The sequence below is a fragment of the Enhydra lutris genome, unplaced genomic scaffold, assembly GCF_002288905.1.
Source record: "Enhydra lutris kenyoni isolate GAN:26980312 unplaced genomic scaffold, ASM228890v2 scaffoldscaffold4, whole genome shotgun sequence".
Taxonomy (NCBI): domain Eukaryota; kingdom Metazoa; phylum Chordata; class Mammalia; order Carnivora; family Mustelidae; genus Enhydra; species Enhydra lutris.
The window spans coordinates 59,063,939-59,086,163 of record NW_019154088.1 but is presented as its reverse complement, the minus strand read 5'-3'; the positions used below and the strand labels follow the sequence as shown (position 1 = coordinate 59,086,163).

Below are 22,225 nucleotides of genomic sequence, written 5' to 3'. Positions count from 1 at the left end.
GGAGGGCTGTGTGGAGAGGAGTCATGTGGACTCTGAAGAGGAGCCTAGCTCTCACTCCTGTCTGCTGGGCTGCTGGTGGTTGTAAGGTGGGTGCTGTTAATTGTTGCACTTAACCTCCAGAGACTAGGTGGCTCATGCTTTATGTCTGCTGTAGAGCATTTACAGGGAGGCTGGCAACTGAGGGTGGTTCAAGTGACTGGCCAAACATTGTTAAAATCCTTCTTGAGTAGTACAAAGGGAATCCTTCTTGTGGTTAGAGACCTGGGCACTGTGCCCAGCTCCGAAACTCATTCATTGTGGGACCTCAGTGACTACCTTGAATTTTCTTTTTGGAAAAATGGAGAATAATAATAGAATGCCACCTGCTTACCTCTAGGAGTGTTTTGAGGATTAATGTGTTAATCACCTTGGATGAAGGCAGCAGCCAACTCTGGTTATAATTTCATTGCCTTTGCAGAGAAGTTTCAGTTTGGGGAATAAAATAGTGAAAATAAAACAGGAATGGAATGGGTCATCCACAACTTGGTGTGCTTCAAGTCCAGCTGTAGGTCAGGTTTTCATTCTAACTGGGGAATTTTAACCTAAAAATTTTATCTAGTTTTTAGAAATGATACCAAACCAAATGTCTGATGTGCTGTTTGTGGGAAAAGAACAGATGTTTATTCTAAGAACATATTAATGAAGCTGCTAGTGGTTTTCTACCACTGTGAGGGAATAAGATGGGTCAAAAGAGAGAGCATAGATTTAAGTAGAGTCTACTCTTACTGTCCCATTACTGGTGTGTTCTTTTTGAGAGATTTGATATTACTTCATCTTGTTGGTTTTTCAAGTTTCTTTGACAAAGGAACTATATAGATGTCAAGCCAAACCAAAACAAAAAATATAAATGTACACATACAACAGTTGCTTTAAATACCAAGGGTGTCAGCATGAAATTAAAATGAATTTACTGACATTTCTGCTTTGAAATTTTTTTAGTAAAACTAATTTAAACCAACAGTGAAAACTTCTGGCTTTACCTTATAATGGGAAGTTTGACCTTTTTCAGTGTTTTTGGCTCAGGGGTTTTGACATGGGGGTGTTTTTGGTTAAAATGTGCTTCAACTTTCTAATGGCTCTTGGGATTTTGGTCAATCTTTGGTTGTGGAATAGCAAATGCTTGTCCATTGTGTTGGTACCATGTAGTTTTCAAAGACAAGGTCTCTGACGTAGTGGCTATGGTATCCCCTCCCGCCCGTGTGTAATTGTTAAAAAGAACACTGTTGTCATGTGAATTCTTATTTTTTTGAGCTTGCTTTTGAAGTAACTTTCACAGAGAATTCCTGTTACCTAGAAATTGATGACAGACTTACACCATTTCCTTTTTTTTTCTTAGACGTTCCATCCTCAGAGCAGCCTGAACTGTTCCTAAAGAAACTTCAGCAGTGCTGTGTCATTTTTGACTTCATGGACACGCTATCTGATCTTAAAATGAAAGAATACAAGCGCTCCACTCTTAATGAACTGGTGGACTACATTACAATAAGCAGAGGCTGTTTGACAGAGCAGACTTACCCTGAAGTAGTTAGAATGGTGAGTTTCTTTTTTTCGCCGCGGACACTTTTAAGCACCTTCCATAGCGACTCACAGGTGTATTGATTGCAGAGTCAGGTCACTGGAGGTCACCTCCACAAATGAGAGCCAGCCTTCTGAGAGCTAAGCTAAAGTAGTCGGAACAATACTAGAATTTGAAGAGTGTGATTTCAGGAGAATGAGATCCAGAACTTTTCACCTACAACAGTACTGGAGGAATCAGTGACTTTAAAATATGAAGCCAAGATTGCCAGGTACTCTTGGATTTCTGGCATTGCGAAAAGAAAAGCTGCAGGAGAATCAACACGAGTTTTAGATCTGTGTTTGAAAAATATTCAAGCCTGTTGGATGTCTTAACACCCCCCCCCCCCCCCCCCCCCGGTTCATTGTGGTAAATTAGAAATGGCTTTAACCATAATAAAATTGTGACTTGTAGAATCTAGTTAAAGCCTATCCTGGCTTTATAAACTAATCATTGTCTTCATAATCTTGAAATCAGGGGTGATGTCTTGCATTATTTTTGAACTGTGTCTTGCACTTTGTGTGGTCATGAGGAGTTACGAGGAGAACATTATTAGCATAATGGAAGTAACTATGTTCTTATTGAGTCAGTGATTAGTTTTTAAAAAGCTAAGCCAAAATACGGTTTTCTGATAGATTTCTATGGGAAGATTGCCTTCTTTGGCATCCCTGAAGATCTTGGATCTAGAGAGTACGTGCTTTTGGGGGAGGTGGAGCTCTTCTGCTAACTGGTGAAATTGTGCTGCAGAGATCCAAAAGGGTCAGTGCACCACTGGGAAGCCCTTTGGAGAATCTGGCCCACTCCCTCTGTAGTCCCGGAAATCTGTCTCACTTTTCAGTTCCAACTTTTATCATTTGTGTTCAACAAATACAGAAAAGAGACATCTGTGATGGAGTAGATTTGGTCAAAAGTGAACAGTACAGATTTGGGAAGGGATGTGAATTAGCATAACTTGAGAAACAATGACTGATGTGTGAAGATCATTTCAAAACAACGTCCAATGTATTCGCCAGATCCGTATCTGAGTGTGGATTGCCTTTATTGTTCATTTCCGAGACTGTTGTAGCATAATGTTTTGTAGATTAACGTTAACATTGTACCTCTTGAGCAGTGGTTCTCAACCAGGGGTGATTCTGCTTCCCAAGGCAGTTTGGCCATGTCCAGAGACCTCATTTTTGGCAGTTGCAACTAGGGATGGAAGGGGCCGGATTGCAGCTAGACATCTTATGCTGCACAGGACAGTCCCACAGTGGAGAATCATCAGGCCCTAAATGTCTCAGCCATTGTTGAGAAGCCCTGCTCTGGAGTTTGCATGCTATCTAGAGTTCTTAACCTGATATTTAGGGTTTCCTCTAGTCCATCTAGCTTCTGCAGAGAGCAAGGCCTGTTGCTTCTAATCTACCTGGCCTCAGCCAGCAGAGGTATCCACTGTTTCTAACTTCCTTCTCCTGTATCATTCCATGGATAGTCCATGCATATGTAAGCATATATGAGCATATAGGTATAAACACACAAGTGGTGGCATAGTGTACACGCTTATCTGTACCTTGCTTTTTTTACTTACCAGTATATCATATATATCATATAGTATGCATAAAGGTGTCTTACTCAGGTTTGCAGCTACGTACTATTTCATTGTTGGAGGCACCCTAATTTATTTAACTACCACCCTATGAATATCCATATATATATATATATATATATATAGGTATACACACACACACACGTCGGTTTCCCCTTGTGTGAGAACAGCTGTGTATTTACTGATTTTTTTTTTTTTTAATAGCCTTGTTTTTCCCATTTCTGGACCTTCATGTGTTTCCTGGCCCCCGCCTCTAGTTCTGATTCTCCCCCTTCCTTCCCAGACTTGGCTTAAAGTGCTTCCACTGTTGCCCGAAAAGCCCTGAGTTGTCTCCTTCCTTCGGTTCCTCCACATCTTGGCAAACCACCCTTTTGGAATTTGTTCATTTGCTGCTTTTTAATTTTTTCACATGTGTTAATCCAAGATTTCTAATTATGCTGTAGGCACTTCTAGGCAGAAACTATGCCGTGCTCGTCTCGTGGCCTCCAGAATACCTCCTAACACAGGCCTACCTAAGGTTTGTTGAATGAGTGAATGACTTCTCTCTTAAATGTCAGCATTCCAGGCTCTCGAATTATGATTTAGATATTGAATGTTCTTGGATTACATTCAGTTTTTAAATTCAGTATTTGGCATAATAAAAAAATTTTTTTATTCTTATGAAACCAGCTTGGTTCTAAACCAGTTTTGGTCTTTTAAAGGAGACTCTTCCCTTCTCTGCTACCCTCTCCCAAATCCCTATCAAAATTTTATTTTAAAAGTCTCCTGTCAGTTGTGTGTGAATGTGCGTTTTAAAATATACTTGAGCCCTACCTTAGGAGGTGTTAAATCTGTAGCACACATGCTATTTTAGGGCATTAGAAAATTTTCTTTCCAGTTGGTAGGTTAGGATTCTCAGAGGTATAATTTATTTTTCGTACTTCATGATTTGTGAAATTGTAGCTATTATTTTTACATGGTTCTTAGGCCATCTGGGGGCATTTACAGAGCAGAGCTAGTGGGGAAGAGTACAACGAGAAAGGACTTTGCAACCACACAAGCCTGGGTTCAAGTGCCAGCTCTGGCCACACTTAACTTGCTCCATCACTTTGGACAGAGCCATCCATCTTCGGGGCCCTTGGTTTTTGTGTGGTGCTGGGAGGTACATGGGATCAGGGGGAGGGTGGCCATAGTCCTTCCTGCCCTGCTCCATACTCTGCCTGAGTAAAATCTTTGTGCTTTGCTTGTACATCAAGGTTCTCACCACCTCAGATCCGCATGCAGTCTGACAAGCTGGGCGCTGATTGCTCTGTAAGAAGGGCCGGAACCAACGCCCCACTTGGTGTGCTCTTGCCACCTCTTAGGCCCCTTCTATTTGGTGCTGCCACTGCCTACTTTCCTTATCTGTATCATTATTGCCCTTTTGGGCTTTTTGGGAGGATTGGCAGTAAGGATGTGTATAAAGCTCTTAAAATAGTCCCTAACACATTCAGTCAATAATATTATTATTGTTTGATAATTCTCTTATTATGTCCTTGATTTTACAATCATTGGTGGAACCCAGAGTTCCTATTTGTGGACTTAAGATGCTGTCAACTGGATGTGTGGTCCTCAAATTCTGCAATTCCAAGATGATCCTGTCTGTGGAGCGAAAGTCACTGTTCCCACCGAGTCTGCCTTGTTATTGTAAAATGCAACTGCTTCACTGGGATTAAGTGAAGGAAATGGTGGTGCTTTTAGTGAAATATCAATGAAATGATAGCTAGGTTTTATAAACTAGGATGAGTCATGACTTAACCAACGATGACATGTTCTGGTGTCAGCACTGTTAGGAGAAGCCTTTGATTTAACCTGATGGAACTTATCCTGTGAGAATTCTAACCCTGTTAGGGCAAGAAAAGAGTGACAGATAAAAGTAATCAGTGAGTTGTGGAAGCCATTTTTAGCATTTAAATGTAGTCTGGATGCCACCTCAAGGGCTGCTGGAATTAAGAAAGCAAAACAGCTCTTAATGTGTAAATAAAATAAAAGAATGTAGCACTTAACTTACCTGCAGAAGAGTAGTGTGGGGTAGTGGAGAGAGCCCCAGACGGAAAACGTGAAAGTGACCTCGTTTCTCATCTTCCACTTGACTGATGGTGATATCTTGGGCAAGTAATTTCTCTCAAGCCCTAGTTTCTCTTGTTGTGAATGGAAGGGGTTGATTACGATCACCCCTACCTTCCAGCTCTGAACACAGTCAGCTCTTTTGGTTTCAACACAGTCTAAGAAAGTTAGAGCAGATTCTGCACCCAAAATAGTTGCTTAGGTCTGTATTTCTCATGAGGATGGAAATGGAAAACTGATGGAAAAACCAGAATCAGGGATTGTAGTACTTTTAGGCTTTGGCGTATTCTGCTTTGTATCAGCTCAAGTGTCAGGCTTCTGTCCTTGAGGCAGTATTTTTACCACATTATGCTAATGTTTTCTTTTTGGTTCTGTTGCCATGCATCCATTTGAAAGGCTTTTTAGAATTTCTGGCTTTCCCGGGCATCTTGTACTTTGCCGTGCTGCACCCCCTCCCCCCCAAACTCAAATTTTCTGTTTTTTATTCTTTTTATATCTGCACATCTTCCTTTTCAAAAATGTCTCTTTTGGGTGTAGTTCGAGTGTGAGTTGAAATCATTGCTGAAGACATTATTTTAGTGAAGTCCAGGTAAAGTTTACTGAATGACTTAGAACTGCATTTTTACATTTTGATGATAAAAAAAGGCAGGGCCCTGCTCTACCAACAAACTCAAAACAGGTAGACGGGATTCTCAGGAACAAATAATAAAGTGTTGTTATATGTGCATTAACTTAACAGAAGTATGTACAAGGCAAGGAAAGAATAGAGTGGCGATTGATCAGAGGTTAGTAGAGATGGCCAAGGAAGGCTTTTCACAAGATGAGTGAAGCCTCTTCAGGGTGCTGAAAGGTGAATGTGTGTTTTCTAAGTGGCTGAAATAGTGTTGAAATTAAAAAGAGAATTACATGATGTAAAGGAATTTCCAAATCCCATAATATATTCAGAGAAACACGGTAGTGTTGTGTTGTTGCGGGATTATGTGTGTGTCTGTGTGTGTGTTGGGGAGCGGGAGGATGTGGATGGTGGCAGTGGAGGCTGTAGGTGAGGACCAGATCCCGAAAGAATCTCCCGGACAATGGATAACCATTGAAAAGTTGGAAGCAGTCGAGTGACATGGTGAGGTTTATATTGTGATGGTGGTGGACCGGAGAGATTGGAGGGGGCTGAAATTGAAGGTCAAGAGGGCTCGGTTGGGGAACTGTTGTTAAAGAGAAGTTGTAAAGGGCCTAAAGCAAGCGTATAAGTAGAGAAGGAGAGGAAAGGACAGCATTTGAGACTCACTTAGCAGGTAAAATTGAAGCCCCTTGGCATTTGTGTGGGTATGTGGAGTGTGAGAGAGGGGAAGGGATCTAGGATAGATTTGCGATTTAGGGGGTTTGTTGTGTTGTTGTTTGAGAAAAGTACAGCAGGAGGGCGAGCAGTGCGTGGATGGAAGCTGAGGGGAGTTACACTTTTGATGTGTGAACTTCAGAGTTCATACTTTGAAGTATGGAGGTTATAGGACCTAGACGTGGAAAGCTGGAGATGAAGATTGGTAATTACCAGTGTGGGAGGAAGGCAGGAGACAAAGAACAGTGCTGGAATTCCAGGTGGTACAAGGGAATCATGCGGGAATCTGTGTGCTCTCCTGCGATGGTGCAGGTTGGAACTAGCGGGTTGAGGAGAGCATGGAATAGAAGGAAGTTGAGATGATGACTGTAGACAGTGATTGCATGAACAGTGGTGGAATCTTCATTAGAATAAAATCCTATCATTTCCCTCTTGAGGAAAGTATATCTTGTTGCACTGGCTGTTCGATAGTATTACTCTCATACTTTGTCCTTATGACTTATTGGTTTCAAAGTCTGCCCCATTCCCAGTCTGTGGTTAAATTCCTATATACCTGAATTCGTAGAATATGTGATTTTTCCAGAAGTAATGTAGTTTAAAATAAAATATTTTAGACAGTTTTTTCTTCTTTTCTCTTGAAGTCTTTCCTTGAGTCCTAATTATTGTTTCTTGGCCATGGTTAGCTTTGTTTTTCCTACTCTCAAATTACACCCTGTCATTTGGTTATCTAAGTGTTTTATCTTTTATACATCCTTTGACTTAACCGGAAGTCACAGCTCTGACTCGCCTCTTAATAGAAAAATATGGTTTTGTAGAAAATTATGAAGTTGCAATTAAAGGTCTCAGAGTCTGCCTACACAGATTTTTAGGAGTGCTTTGTTAACTTTACTACATACTTTATTGGCTGAAGGACAAAGAGTTTCTTTTCATAAGATAACTATCTAAAAGTAGCCTTAGGAATGATAACTATGGGGGAGGGGGAATATGAAATTTCCATTTTTCATTTTCTGGCATTTGATAAGGAATGTAACCATAAATCCTGGCCAGAATTTGCCTTGGAGGTGACTCTTCAGACTCAAAGGTGATAAGATCTGACTCATGTGGTGGTGCGGGTGGGGGGTAGGTGATGTGGTGGAGATGGGCTGTTTACACTATTCAGAGTATACATAATGGAAGAGAATTGAGTGGTATCTGGGAAAGGCATCTAGGAACTGAAATTATTGGCAAATTTTGAGGATAGGTTAAGTCTAAAAGATAAGACTTGAGATTTAAATTAGAAGGTAAAGAATTCTTGGTACTTAGAAAAGAATTTAAGGTTATGATGATAAAGATAGCAAAAGACATTTTTTTGAATGAGATTAGGAAGAATTCCCTGATCAAGGTTAGGAGTAGATTGTTACCATTTGTAATTTATCAGAGGGTAGAGAAACCGGCAGGCATGTTGTCCTTTCCTTAATGACTGTAAACGGTAGTACTGCTCTTCTTTGATTAATGCTCCCTAATATTCATTTAGCATCTTAGGGTGTCTGTAGATTGGTTTTATAGGGTCTGTGGATCCTCTGATGTTGACTGCAGAATTTTGAGTGTTTTGTGTATTTTTGTGGCAGAAGAGCCATAGCTTTTGATGGAATATTCAAAGACATATCTGATCCAGAATGGTTTAAGCTTGATTTTACCACACATGCAGCTCTGCTAGATGCTTCTTTTTTGGAAGATAGAAGATAGATTGGAAAGGAGCAGCATCTTCCTATTTATGGCAATAACTAAAGAATGAAATTGTTAGAATGATTTCACGAGTCTGGGCCTCTGGTTTTCTCTGTTGGAAGGTTTCCTCTAGTAGTGAATTCAATTTCTTAAATATGTGTCTGACTCTAGATTTTCTGTTTCATCTTGTGTCAGTTTTGGTAGGCTGTTATAATAGTTTCACAATTTACAGTTTGTCCTCAAATACTGAATCCATAGAGCTTCTTTTCAAAGGTGTGTACCGAGAGAAGATCTTGAGCAACTGTACAACTTCTGTGGTTAACAAGCATAATTACCTGCCACGGTTACGGCATAGGAGTTAATTCAGTCTTCACACCAACCCTGTGAGGTAGATAGTGGCATTATGTATATTACAGATGATTTAAAGGAAGTCGAGAGAAGTTAAGAAACTTGCCTGGAGCTACTTACCATGGTAACTGGCAGAGGTGATTTGATCTGGGCTTTCTGGCTCCAGAGCCAATACTCTTGACTGCTGTGCCTCATGCTTTCCTAGAATCATTCTTTATGTTGGGAATGAGGAGTAAAACCCAAAGATTGGACTCCTTCCTCTATACTGTGTTCTTTTCGTTGAGTTCTCCTAAATAAACAGGTAGTAAGGCTTTTGATTAGCTTTTCCCTGGATCTTGCTGCTTCTGACAAGGCCAGACCAAATAGTAGTCTTCAGGATTAAATGTTCCTTTTTGCTTAAGAAACAGCTTCCCTTTCACTGTCTCCCCTCACCACTTCCCTACTTTGCCTTTGTGTTATTCTTGAAGTAGGAGTGCTTCTTCACCTTGTTGGCCTGCTCTGCCACTCCTTCCCGGTCTGTGAGAGTGAATGGTCTTGGGGTGGGGGTGGAGAGGAGCTCAGGAGGAGGCCTGGGTAGTTCGAAACTCTCCTCTGTTCCACCCAAACTTCAGTTCTTGAGATGATCCTCTCTCCCAAGTTCATGTGCCACTCCTTCCCCACCCCCATGTCTTCTCTCTGTCCCACCATTGGAAGCAGGCAGGCTTTACCAGCAGCCAAAGCAGCCTTATGTTGCTTGCTTAGCTTGAATTTAGAGCGAGGGAGTTAGATGATTTGAACATCCCTCCATCTCCAGAATGGCCTCTCATCCTGGGAAGCACTTACATATGTACAGCCTACTTTTTGTTGTCCTTCCCCAGGTGAGTGGTGTAGATGGACAGACCTGGGCCCGGTCCTACCACTTAGCTGGGATCTTAGACGAGTCTTCACCTTTTTAAGCTTCTTAGCCCCCTGTGACTTTATAAGGTTGTTGTGATGTTATTATCGCTATCATTAGTCACAGTACTACCTCTACCACCCCTGCTAGACTTGCCTTTTTCTTTAGATGGGTTAATCAGGTTTTCTGTTTACAAAGAAAGACTTGATAGCCTGAAAGCTTTTCTGTTTTTGTTTTTGTCTCTTTAAGGTAACTTCCCATATTTTTTATTCAGACTGTTGACTTAAAATTTTAATTCTCTGTGGGAAATTTCATTTTCAAGTCTTTTTCCCTTTTTTTTGGGAGGACCCTGTAAATCTGCCTGTGCCTGTGTGTGTGTAATTATATATACATGTGTATATATACCATCCTTAGTTTACCTAAATAAAAATTTTCCTGATATACTTACATATTCATGTCGATATTAATAATTTACCATTTCTCTCATGCAAACATTCTCAAGGAATCTGACAGGGATTTTAATGTGTTTGGTTTTAATTTAAATGTGCTAAGGAGTGGGTTTTTACTCAGGAAGCAACTGAGCTACTCATGATTGCTATTTGCTTCTTTTACAAGCTGTAGTCCTTCTGGCTTAACTGCTTTACAGATTGTTCAGAGTCTTCAATATACTTAAAATTGTTTGACAGCTGCGACTTGTCTAGCACTGATGTATCCAATACGATCATCTCACTCTAAGGAGAATGCTCCCCCACTTTCCCTCTCCCCTGAAGCTGGCAGCACAATTTTGCAGGATGAGTTACAGTACTGCATCCAAGTTTTGGTTTCTCTTTTCTCCTACCTTTTAGTTGAACCTCAAAACTGAAAATATGGCTAGAGGGGTAAGGAATACTTCTGGGAAAATCTACTAAGAAAAATGTATGATCAAATGATTGGGTAATACTGCCTGTGGTTTATATATATAAGTGGGTCTTGGCTAATTCTAGCACTTGCTGTTAGGTTATGTAGTTCATTCAGGTGTCTCTCTACCGAGGACAGAAATGAGAGGGGGAGGGATTTATTACTTGATTCTCTAAGGAGGAAGCTGGTTATACCACTGTGATGCCTATGAGCAGGAAAAGCTGGAGAAAATGAGTGTCCTCAGTGTGGAATTCTCAGAGACCGTAATGCCTGAGGCAAGAATTTGGCAAGAAAACAATGAGCAAGTCATTTCCAGGAGTTCGTTGGCTTCTGACCAATATTAAAAGCCAAACTTGATCTGTAGATGAAAACAAGAAGAAATACGCTGTCCAGAGACTTCTGCAGAGGAAGTTGTCTCTGTAAAGTGAGGATAAGGTAAGGGACTTCTAGAGTTAAAATGCAGTTACAGTGATGAATAGAGAAAGGTGGGGGTTGGCTGAGTCATGAAGGGAAAGACCAGAGCCCAAGGCAGCCACAGGTCCTGGGCAAGGAGAAGCAGTGCCAGGAGGGCAAGGGGTGACGCAGTGGGGAGAGGATGTTCCGGAATAAAAGTAGGACTGGTTATAACTATTTGGTAAGTTGGAGAGCAAGTTTATCTTTTAATACAATGGATAGGCAAGCTATATTGGGGAATGTAATGTTTCTTTGACTCTTCACAAATGTAGGTAACAAACAGGGAGTGGGGGCGGGGCAGATAGTGTTAGCTACTAAATGAGGTGCTTTGAAATACTGTGGAATTTCCCTTCCTAAAGAAGTTAAGGCCTTTATTAAAATAGGGTAGGACATTCTGGAATAATGGAGGCCTCTTCCTCTTATGGGACTTTTGGCCTTTTCTCTACAGAAGTTAGAAAAATGTATTGAGTTTAGGCAACAGGGAGGGTACTGGAAAATTGAGTTTGTAATTCTGCTGCCATCAGGTAGAAACTGGGGAATCTGTTGTGCCCTGTTCTGGAAAGTAAGAGTAGTTATTTGAGGGGTTAAAAAAATCAGAAGGCAGTTATCTTTAAATCTGCATTTAAAATGGAAGCTAACAGGGATAGTGGGCAGTTCCTGTCCCTAGAGCCCTTTCTTGGGTTCTTTCTGAGGCACTTCCACCTGCACTCCAGCCTCCCCTCTAAGATGAGGCCAGCATAACTCTGAGGTCCTTGAGGGAGGGTTGATTGTCTTGCCCTCCCTTGGAGTGCCGTGTCTCATTCAATCTGTTATGAAGCTGTATGGGTAAAGAGGGATGTTAATCTGTGATCATATTTAATGCAGGTGTGTTTTTGTTTTTGTAGCTCACGAGCTAGCCCAAGGTTTGTTTTACTAATGAAGGGTCACAGAGACAGAGACACATATAGAGTAAGGGACTGTGACAGTTTGGGCGGTTTCCTGTTTATTTTTAGTGATTTCAAATAAGGACACATACTCAGTTGCCGGAAATGAACATCACAAGCCCCAAATGCATTGTGTGTTTTTTAAACTCAGTATTTAAGAGGTTTAATTTTTCTTTTCGTGTTAGCTGATTTTGAATCATAAAGTGATCAAAGCAGATGGTAGAATATATGTGTCCTCAAAAAGCCCCATGTTTTTACTGTTTTATCAGCTTGTGCACTTTGGCTCTTCCAGAAATCACTTTATTTAGCAGTTTTAGTACCTTTCTAGGATTGAAGACCCAAAGTCCCTGCACAACGAAATGTGGCAAAAATCCGGTTCGCGTAGCCAGCCACCGTGTGGGGCATGCGAGCTTTCACTGCAAACACTAGCAAGGACGAGGGCCTGCTCTGTATTTATATACAGGAAGCACTATGACTATTGCAGTGTTTACATGTCTATTTTTGGATTCTAAGATTTAATATCAACAATCTTCACTTTTGGATTCACTGCTACATTTCCAATTTTGGAGACAGTGTAATATAGTTATCTCTGTATGTGAAATACCATTTCCCTGTGACTCGAGAGAACTAATTTAACGTTACTGTCAAATTTCAGCAGGTAAAAAGTTGCTTTTTTGTTTTGAGCAAAGTTAAGTCTTGCCATAGCAGCCTAATGGGAGTGGAAGGTTCATGGTTAGGATTTGTGACTAATAAGGGGGAGAGGTGGGGATAGGTCTAGATTACAGAGACGTTGGACTTAATCTTATAGACAGCATCAGGGAGCTGCTAAGGTTTTTGAACAGGAGATGAAATGTAAGTGATATTCTTATTTTTCTTTCTCTAGCCCCCACCTAGAAAGTCTGTACCCTTCTGTCAGCTCCTTTAAGGAGGTTTAAGGCTGACAGGTTTTACCCAGGATAGCTGATGGCAGAGGGCTGTTGTCCTAATCTAGTCAGATAGTGGCAAAGGAAGAGGAAATGGAAAAGGATATATAAAAGAACTGCCCGTCTCTTAAGTTTTTCTCCTTTGCTCGTCAAAGAAAATTTAAAACCAGAGGACAAAAAATTATATATAGTTTCATTATTTAAATGTAGTCATTGTTCACATTTTAGCCAATTTCCATCTAGCCTGTTTTTTTAAAACGAGGCTTTCCCTTAAACTAAAAAAAAAAAAAAAAAAAAAAAAAAAAGGAAAAAACAACCCAGATGTATTTAACATACAACACAGATTTTAAGAACGGGGCTTAGGCAGTGAATGGTCACTGAATTTAATAATTCTCTGTACTCCTATAGCCATAACCCCAGGTTTAGAAGATTGCCATCACTCAGGAAAATCGCCTTGTGCTCCTTTCTTTCCTTCTTCTTCTTCTTCTTCTTTTTTTTTTTTAAGATTTTATTTATTTTTAAGAGAGAGACAGGGTGAGAGAGAGCATGAGAGGGGAGAAGATCAGAGAGAGAAGCAGACTCCCCATGGAGCTGGGAGCCTGATAGGGGACTCGATCCCGGGACTCTGGGATCATGACCTGAGCTGAAGGCAGTCGCTTAACCAACTGAGCCACCCAGGCACCCTCCTTTTTCTTCTTGTTAAACACTTTCCCCCAGTCTTACAATATATATAAATTATATCATACTGAGCTTACTATATATATATTATTTTTATTACTTAGCACATATAATTATATGATTTTAATTAAAAAAATTTTCTTTAGCATGGTGATATAAGCATGTTTTCATGTAATTAAGTAAATTTAAAAAACATCATTCTAATGGCCACCGAATATTCCATTATGGGGATACATGATTGTTTACTTAACTGTTTTGGGACATTTAAACTGTTTCCAAATTTCCACTCTTAAAAATAAGACCACCAATAGCATCAAAGAGCCATTGTGAAGGCATAAGTAAAATGACTTAAAGCCGATACAGGAGAGGAAGAGTTAAAGAAAATTCTAAAGACTTAGAATGAGGAAGGTGAGACGAGAATTCTAGAGGGAAGTGGAGGTCAATGAGGATGAGATTGGTTTTGACTAGATTGAATTTGAGATCTAGGGAGATGTCAGAACTGCTCTGTATATAACTGGAAAAAGTGAAATTAAGGACATTCTCCTGCCCTGGAAATAGAAGTCCTAGTAGAAGAGGGCACAGCAGTGATTATTGAGAGAAGAGCATCGCACCATGGATTCAGTTTTGCACTACCTTGAGTTCTGATGCTGACTTTCTTTGGGTAAGGATTTGTGTTGTTCATTGGGTGAAACAAGGACTTTCAGGCATTCGTCTGACTTCTGTATTTATGATCTTAAGATCCAGAATGTGCTTTACTTTCTCTTTGCTTCACACTAAGACCTATTAATGTGATTGGTGTTAATTCTGAGAAAGAAAACTTGTGGTGGTGATACCCCTTTACTTTGGCTAAAGTTAGAGCAGCTGCCATTTGGTTTTCTTGTGGTTCTACTGGATTCTTTCCTACTAAAAGGGATTGACATGTTGGCATAAGAAAATTAAATTACTTGAATTAGTAGAAGTTACTGGAGAATGGAAGATATAATTTAATAGGAAATAATTGCTAACTTTTGAGTAAATAGGGGGAATTGAACACATGCATATATTTACTTCCTTTACCTCCTGAAATCAGACAAAAATTACTGAAAAGAAATAAAACCCAGAAGAAGTAAACAAAATGGAAAGGAGGTCTCAGAATCAGCATTTTGGAAACTAGAAAGCGAATGAACTGGTGGTCACTATGTTGGCAGATGAGAAAAAGCCATAGCCATAAGCAGCCGTAGGGAGTGTCTGGAAGTAGCCCATTCACACCACATTAACTGTGGGAAGGCTCAGAAAGATGCCTTTCAAACAAGTTAGGGTGCATGGAGGCAAAAAGAGGAGACTTGGTGAAAAGTCTATGTAAGAAGTAGCTAGAATCCTGATCCCACCCCACCCCTAAAAAAAAACCAGACCCCAAAAGACTGCAGGTTGACTCTCTGTAGAGGCTACGCTGGAGGGAATCTGGTTCGGGGACATTAGGCACTGCCGCGAGCAGTGGGTATTTTTCTGAAAGTAGTGGAGGACGTTGAACGGGGAGATCCTCAACCCTCATGCCACTCAGCTCTCAGATCCCTTGTGCCTCTAATCGTGAGATGGATGGGTAATTCTTTAGAGAATCAGACAAGCCCAAAAGAAACACCTAAAGGCACCAATTAAAGGAGAGTTCTTAGGGGGATGTTGGGAAGGAAATAGGCCAGCCAGTATCACCCCAGACAAGCCCACTCCTCGGTGACTCTGTGCCACCGTCTCATCCAGAGCTTCCATTTTAAATATGTCTGGATACGCAACTGTGATTAGGGCACAGATTTTCTTGGTTTGAATTCTCTCTTCTGACATTCTCCTGACATTAATACTGTTAATTAGTTTTGTATGATTTTGAACTTTGTATAAAATGTAAATGGAGGGGACTCGACTCACAAGTCTTCCTCTTTCCCTTGCATCTTCACCCCCCACCCCATCTCTTTTCCTGCCCTGTGGCAATCTCTCCCCACACTGATGGGTACACGGTAGGTCAAAGAAAGTAGACAAAAGACCGAGTACTTTTGTTTTTTTTTTTTTAAAGATTTTATTTATTTATTTGACAGAGAGAGATCACAAGTAGGCAGAGAAGCAGGCAGAGAGAGAGAGAGAGAGAGGAGGAAGCAGGCTCCCTGCCGAGCAGAGAGTCCAATGCGGGGCTCGATCCCAGGACCCTGAGATCATGAACCGAACTGAAGGCAGAGGCTTAACCCACTGAGCCACCCAGGCACCCCATGACCGAGTACTTTCTTTCACACATTTTTTCTTCCTTTTTGCTCCTTATAACTAAATGTTGATGTATTCCTCAAAACTACCTTGTATTTACTTTGATTTGTGTTCAAATTCTATTGCTTCTCTGTTCTTGAGCTCTCATGGATAGATTCCTTTCTTCCATACAGTTGTCAGTGCTCTAGCCCTTCTAGAAACTGCGTATCTAAAGGGATCAAATTATTTTCAGAAACAATCAGTGTATGTTAAGTACAGTTATACCGAGGGATGGTAACAATGATCAGCTAAGCCAACAGAAGCAGCAGCAGTAATAACAATGAAAACAGATTCATTTTAGTCTCTAGAAATCTGAACAGTGGCCATACCTAGTAGATTCTGAAAGAAATACTTGCTAAAGGAAATATAAATAAAAATGACATCTTTGTGAGTTAGGGAAATAGTACATGCCCAAGATGTCTATTACTTTCATCTTATCTTTTTTTAAAAAACTGTGTTATGTTAGTCACCATAAAATACATCATCAGTTTTTGATGCAGTGTTCCAGTAATCTTATCTGTTTCATATTTGAAAATTCTAGTTGGGCAATATGTTTTTGAACTTCCTTTTTTGTTTGATTTTTCCCTTTCTCCAACTGACTGTTAAGCTGCTTTTATCATTTTAAGATGTTCCCTCTGCCTCATTTCAGAAATTAGTTTTCACAGAATAGTTGCTATGGCCTAGAAAGCCCTGGTAATAAAGATTAAAGGTATGACCATGATGTGTAACAATAATAAAGTTGAAATCTTGGACTTTAGAAATTTTTTACATCCTCTTCTAGATTTCTGGATGTTGTAAAACAAATCTAACAGCTGTCACAAGTGCATATTTCTTAGTCACATGTAAACAGTGGATGCTGTCTTTGGTTCTGGTTCACTAACTGTGAACTTCGTGAACTTTGTCCGCAGAAGTGGTTTTATGATAAAAATATGGACACACTGGTGGAGTGGCTTGACTACACCTATGTGTCACAGTGCTTTCGTCCCTCTTGTGTTGCTGAGACCTCTACTTGTGGCAAACAACAGCTTTGAGATTATTTTGGCTCAGGGAATCATGTTTAACTCAAGTGAACGTGTTTGTAATAATAACTTCTGGAAATTCTTGCTGAACTTTTTAATTATATTGATAATGTTACATAGTAGTGACAGTTACATATTTAATATCTTACAGAATAAAGGTAGACTGCAGTGGGTGGCTCATAGTATAGGACAGTGTCATACTGATTTAATTAAATTTCTCCTTTTTAGATTTAGCTAAGGACATGTCTTTATGTTAGAATAAGGGATTTTAATGGTTTCACAAGTTCAGATAACTTTTAAACAGCTCTGTTAATTCACATAGATGGTGAGGTTTAAAAAGACTTTATATCTGGTCTGAAGTTAAAACTACAGTAAACACTATGGTAATTAAAAGACATGGTTTGACTCTAGAAACAAATTACTGATTGAACAAATTGCCAGTGAATTAAATTAAGTGCTAATTGAAAGTTTTAAAATTTTGCCATTTGTTTCCTAATCAAAGTCCCAGCTTGAAAGATATGTATCTGCTCTGATTCTAAGTTTCTTTTCTTTCTTTTTTAAATTATTTTTATTAACATATAATGTACCATTTGCCCCAGGGCTGATTCTAAGTTTCTTGAGCATAATTACAAATGCTTTGGGATTTTTCTCCTTGATTTTATTTATCAATAATTATTAATAATTACTCTAAAAGGGGCTGAGAGTCAGGTTTGAAAGGTTCTTTATCACTGGGACTGTTAAGAAATCTTAAATTTGGTGTTACCAGAGGTAACTTGACCATTATATGTGTGTTTATTATTTATTTTATGTTCTAAACATAAATAGCAAGGTATCTAGGCAAATTCTGTTTGAATTTTAGTTCTTATTGTTAGAGTTTGAATATTAATACAAATTTTGATATGTTTGGAAATAGTCTTCTCTGTTCAAATGTCTGATTTCGAGATTTAAAGTAACATTTGCTTACTTTAATATGTTTTATCTTATTGCATTTTTTTGGGCCAACACAAAATACTGTGAGAATAATGCATGATGATACAGTTTCAACATTGCATTTGCTGGGTCCTCCCTCTGGTTCTAAATGCTTGATTAAATAATTTTTTTTCTTTTCAGTACATGGTGGATTATAGAATGAATGAATGATCTTGATGAAAAAACTGAGGGATATTATTAAAATTATTACTTGCTTGGGATCTTAATACAAATAGTGCTAGAGGAATAATGGTACTTTCAAATTTGCTTAGATGTTTTCTATTTAACATCATTCATATCATCCCTTTTTGTTAGAAAATTTACTTTGTGGATGTAATCTCAAAATTCATTTTACAGCTGTGATGTCATTATTTTTATATTTATAGTCAATATATTTGCAGTGTTGCATAATTGTATAAAATTATAGTGTCACAGATAACAGAGGGAGAAATGTTCTCGAGGTCAACTAGTTCATGCTGTTATCCAGGAAAAGATGATACCTACTCATCTAGAAAGTAGTATTGTAAAACACAGAGAAGATGACTTAAGTCGCTTGTACTGTAGTTAAAAGTATTTTCCTGAGAACATAATATGCCTGATTGAAAGTATTCATTAGTAGTAGTAGTTGTTGTTAATAACTCATTATATTTTCTTACCTTCTGTTTTGTTCATTGCTAATCTTGGCATATATTTAGTGAATAGTTACTAGGCGCTAGCCACATTCTGTTCTTTTATAACGTGCTAGTCATTTTCCTTACACAACAGCAAAATATCAACCAAAATGTAAAATTAGTAGTTTCTATGAAGATAAACAGATTGGGGAAAGGGAGTAACTTGCAGTTACTTGCAGTTAACTTAAATAAATATTTAAAAATATTAATAGCTGTGGAGTGCCTGGGTAGTGGCTCAGTTGGTTAAGTGTCTGATTTCGGATCAGGTCATGATCTTAGGATCCTGGGATTGAGCCCCAGGTTGGGCTGCCCACTCAGCGGGGAGTTTGCTTGTCCGGCTCCCCCTCACTTTCTCTCTGCCTTGCTCCCTGCTTGTATGTTTGAGCTCACTTTCTCTCTCTCTCTCTCGTAAATAAACGAAATCTTTAAAAAATATATTAATAGTTGTATTTTGTATTATAAATCAGAAAACAGTAACTTGTTTGTTTAGTGAAAACCTGATTAAAATATGCGTGAACACTCCTTCCTCTTTACTTATGGGGCCACATACTTGGGATCCTCTAAGTCGTCTCTTTGACATTTGGCCAAGACTTTGAATTTTATTTATTTATTTATTTATTTATTTTGCACCGTAGTTCACAGTAATCGGCGGTAAACCAAAGAGCTGAAAAATAAAAGAGCAGCTGATCCCTCAAAGCAAGTAGCTGTTGGGTTCAAGGCCTTGCCTGCGACAGCGCTACAGTTCCGCATCACAACTGAGTTGTAACCAGAAGAGGTTCTTAGGATTAGTGTCAGAACTGTCAGTTTTAGCAAATAAAAATATAGGGCACCTAGTTAAACTTGAATTTGAGATAAGTAATGTGTAATTTTTTTTTTTTTAGTCTTAACTATGGCCCATGCAAGATGCAGGACATACTTGAACTAAAAATTATTTATGTGAAATTCAGATTTAATTGTTGTCCTGTATTTTATCTGGCAACCCTTGTTATTCCTGGTTGTTTTTTTTTTTTAATTTTTTTATGTGAAGGTGCCAGGCATTCAGAATTTAGTAAGGTGTTCTTGAGGAGCTCAAAGTCCAATTGTGGGAGGGGGGGAATGGAGCAGAAGGGATGTGGAGAATAGGAACACCAGAGAGGAAACTTGGCAGTAATCAAGATGTTTGAAGAGAAGGTCTGGAAGAGACAGTGGGGATGAAGGGAGTGTTATGTTTTTTATGTTAATGCTGAGCAAGGTCACTGTAGCTCTGAATGCTCACAGGTAGGAAGACTGTCTGGGAGTGCTTCTGAGGGCCACCGGCAGGCCAGTAACATAGGAGGGTGGTGATGGGAAAAGGAGAGATGAGAAAACGGGAGGGTAAAAACTGATAAAAAGAAATGTGGTGGGGGAATCAGAAGAGAAGGAAAGAGAGACAAAATAGGTACATGCATGGTGTTTGTGGATGGCATGGAGGTGGAGTGCCAGAGAGGGGACCCTGAGATCCCTCCGTGCATATCATGGTGCTGTGTTATCTTGAAAAATTCACAAGCTCTTTGAACTTTTCTTATTCGTAAGAGGAGGGAGTTGGATGAGAGAGTCTATAACATGATCTGATTCTAGAAGGAACCCAGTGGAATCCCTAATCCTACATTTCTGCCTTTGAGGAGGGGTTATTTAGATTTTAATACCTTTTCCTCCTGTCCCCTCAGACTCGCTTTCTGTCCTTAGAGCCACTTTCTGGAGGCTCTAAGGACAGGGCCTTCAAACCCCAGGGCCTTCAAACCTTTAGTTTGATTCCAGCATTCCAGTGTTTATTACAATGCCTTTGGAATGAAAATGAATCAGACTACCTCAAAGACACTTATTTCTTTTTCTTCTTCTTTTTTTTTTTTTTAATTTTTATTTATTTATTTGACAGAGAGAGATCACAAGTAGACAGAGAGGCAGGCAGAGAGAGAGAGAGAGAAGGAAGCAGGCTCCCTGCTGAGCAGAGAGCCCGATGCGGGACTCGATCCCAGGACCCTGAGATCATGACCTGAGCCGAAGGCAGTGGCTTAGCCCACTGAGCCACCCAGGTGCCCAAGACACTTATTTCTTAAACTTCTTTTTCTTTGCATTGATACCAGTGTAGAAGAAAATAAAACAGTTGGAAAATAAACCCTTGTAATTTACTTAAAATTTTTCTTTTGTTCATTTTGGATAATCCGTTCCTGAATGAATAAAATTGACAGTTTAGGACTAGAGCCTCATATATTTAAATATATTATAGAGACAGTTTTCGTGACTTTAGGAATACTTTGGTGCATTTTAATCTAGCTGCATAGACTCTGCAGAACTGCTCTGTAGTGAGGACGGATGCTAGTGGTTACTACTTAAGTCATGATGTATTTGCATAAGGATACAGCTGCTGTCACCAACTTAATAATGTTACCTATTTCATAATCCCTTTGAAACTTGGGCTGTAGTGGTGCCTGGGTGGCTCAGTTGGTTAAGTGTCTGCGTTCAGCTCATGTCATGATTCTGGGTTCTGGGTTCTGGGACTGAACCCTGTGTTGGGTTCCCTGCTCAGTGGGGAAGCCTGTGTCTTCTCCTCCCTCTGCCCCTCCGTGCCTGTGCTCCTCTCTCTCTCTCAAATAAATAAATAAAAGCTTAGAAAATAAAACCTGGACTATACATCAGAAGTGGCTGCCACTGATAAAGATTTAAGGGAAGCAAATGTACCATTTTGGATAGTGGTTTTTAGGCCGTTTTTAGATCTTGGGAATCTTTCGAAAGTCTGACCAAAGCAACTGGATTGTTTCCCCAGTTGGACTCACCATACAAAATTATTGCAGAAAAGTCAGGGAATTTGGAGGACTGCCTCACCCAGCTCCCCCATCCATGGATAGCTCAAGTTTTAAATTAATGATTTAACTGTACAGTTAAACTGGTCCATTCATTGAATCTTTCAACCATTCATTCATGAGCTAGGCTCTAGGCATTGTAGGAAGCCATGATTTTTTTTTTTTTAAGATTTATTTATTTTTTTATTTGACAGACAGAGATTACAAGTAGGCAGAGAGGCAGGCAGAGGGAGAGAGAGGAGAAAGCAGGCTCCCTGCTGAGCAGAGAGCCCGAAGCGGGGCTCGATCCCAGGTCTCTGGGATCATGACCTGAGCCGAAGGCAGAGGCTTTAACCCACTGAGCCACCCAGGCGCCCCGAAGCCATGATTTTTAACTCTTTCCTGACAGTAATAATCTTATTCAAACAAATTCAAGAGCCCATTTTCATATTGAAATTAAGGGCATAATTTACATGCTGTATGTCTCTAACTTAGGCTTTTTATAGATTTTGGACTTATTTTGTATGCCCCAAGAGATAACAGCAACTACTAGTTTATCATCCATATTCCTCTTGCTTTACTACAGCTTTTAAAAATTTCCTTTTAGCTATCCACTTTCATCCCTTATAGTCATATCATTTTCTGTTGTCTTTCCCCCTAAATCTTTAGTCATAAACATTTCTTTGTGCTACCATATAGCCATCATCTTTTTTTTTTTTTTTTAAGATTTTATTTATTTATTTGATAGGGTGAGAGAAAGAGGACTAGCAGGAGGGTGTGGTAGAGGGAGAAGCAGGCTCTCCGCTGAGCAGAGAGCCTGATGCGGGTCTTGATCCTAGGACCCTGAGATCATGACCTGAGCCGAAGGCAGACGCTTAACCGACGGAGCCACCCAGGTGCCCTAGCGATCATTTTTAATGTTGCACAGTATTCTGCTAAGTTGGTGTACCTCTTAAATATTGGACATAGGGGTTATTTCCAGTTTTACACTTTTTGGAGAATGTTGAAGATGACTGCCTTAAGTAGTTTTTTCAGACTTGTCTTGGATTAGTTTTTTTAGAACAGATTCTTAATAATGGGAGCAAAGATTCATTCATTTGGTGACATTTTTATTA

General features: G+C 39.6%; 1 protein-coding gene across 3 annotated transcripts in view; it reads left to right on the top strand.

The window, feature by feature from the left end:
• LOC111160383 (protein phosphatase 2 regulatory subunit B'epsilon) overlaps positions 1–22,225 on the top strand; it is a 146,080-nt gene that overhangs the window by 74,340 nt on the left and 49,515 nt on the right. For all 3 annotated transcript variants that reach the window (XM_022523477.1, XM_022523469.1, XM_022523486.1), the window contains exon 3: positions 1,376–1,572. In XM_022523477.1, the coding sequence (XP_022379185.1) occupies positions 1,376–1,572 (197 nt within the window). The remainder of the gene's footprint in view (positions 1–1,375; positions 1,573–22,225) is intronic.